The following is a 297-nucleotide window of genomic DNA, read 5'->3' on the forward strand; positions in this document are numbered from 1 at the left end:
CAGTTTTTATAACTAATGGTACTTTCTCTTTCACAGAGTTATGTTCTACCACCACCAGATGAATGCAGAATCACTTTGGTTCCCATTGAAGCCATTGCCATTGAAGGAGATATCATTGTAGAGCCAGAAAATGGAACGACCACTCCTTCATCAGCTATTGGAGATTTTGTTGCATTATTAGATGAAATGCCTTGAAGATAAAAGAAAGTGAAATAAGTATTGTGTTTCAACATAAGAGAGGATATCTAATAGTAGCATGCTTATTATAGATCACATTAAATTGTTGCAATAGTTTAG

The 297-nt window shown here is 34.3% G+C and overlaps 1 protein-coding gene across 1 annotated transcript in view; it reads left to right on the forward strand.

Moving 5' to 3' along the window:
- LOC119592601 (alpha-2-macroglobulin-like) overlaps positions 1-292 on the forward strand; it is a gene marked incomplete in the record, with an annotated part of 136889 nt that extends 136597 nt beyond the window's left edge. The window contains 1 exon segment of the mRNA XM_037941486.1: positions 37-292. Within this exon segment, the coding sequence (XP_037797414.1) occupies positions 37-195 (159 nt within the window).
- Between the last annotated feature and the right edge of the window lie 5 nt (positions 293-297).

This window comes from Penaeus monodon, chromosome 30 (assembly GCF_015228065.2).
Source record: "Penaeus monodon isolate SGIC_2016 chromosome 30, NSTDA_Pmon_1, whole genome shotgun sequence".
NCBI classification, from domain to species: Eukaryota; Metazoa; Arthropoda; class Malacostraca; order Decapoda; family Penaeidae; genus Penaeus; species Penaeus monodon.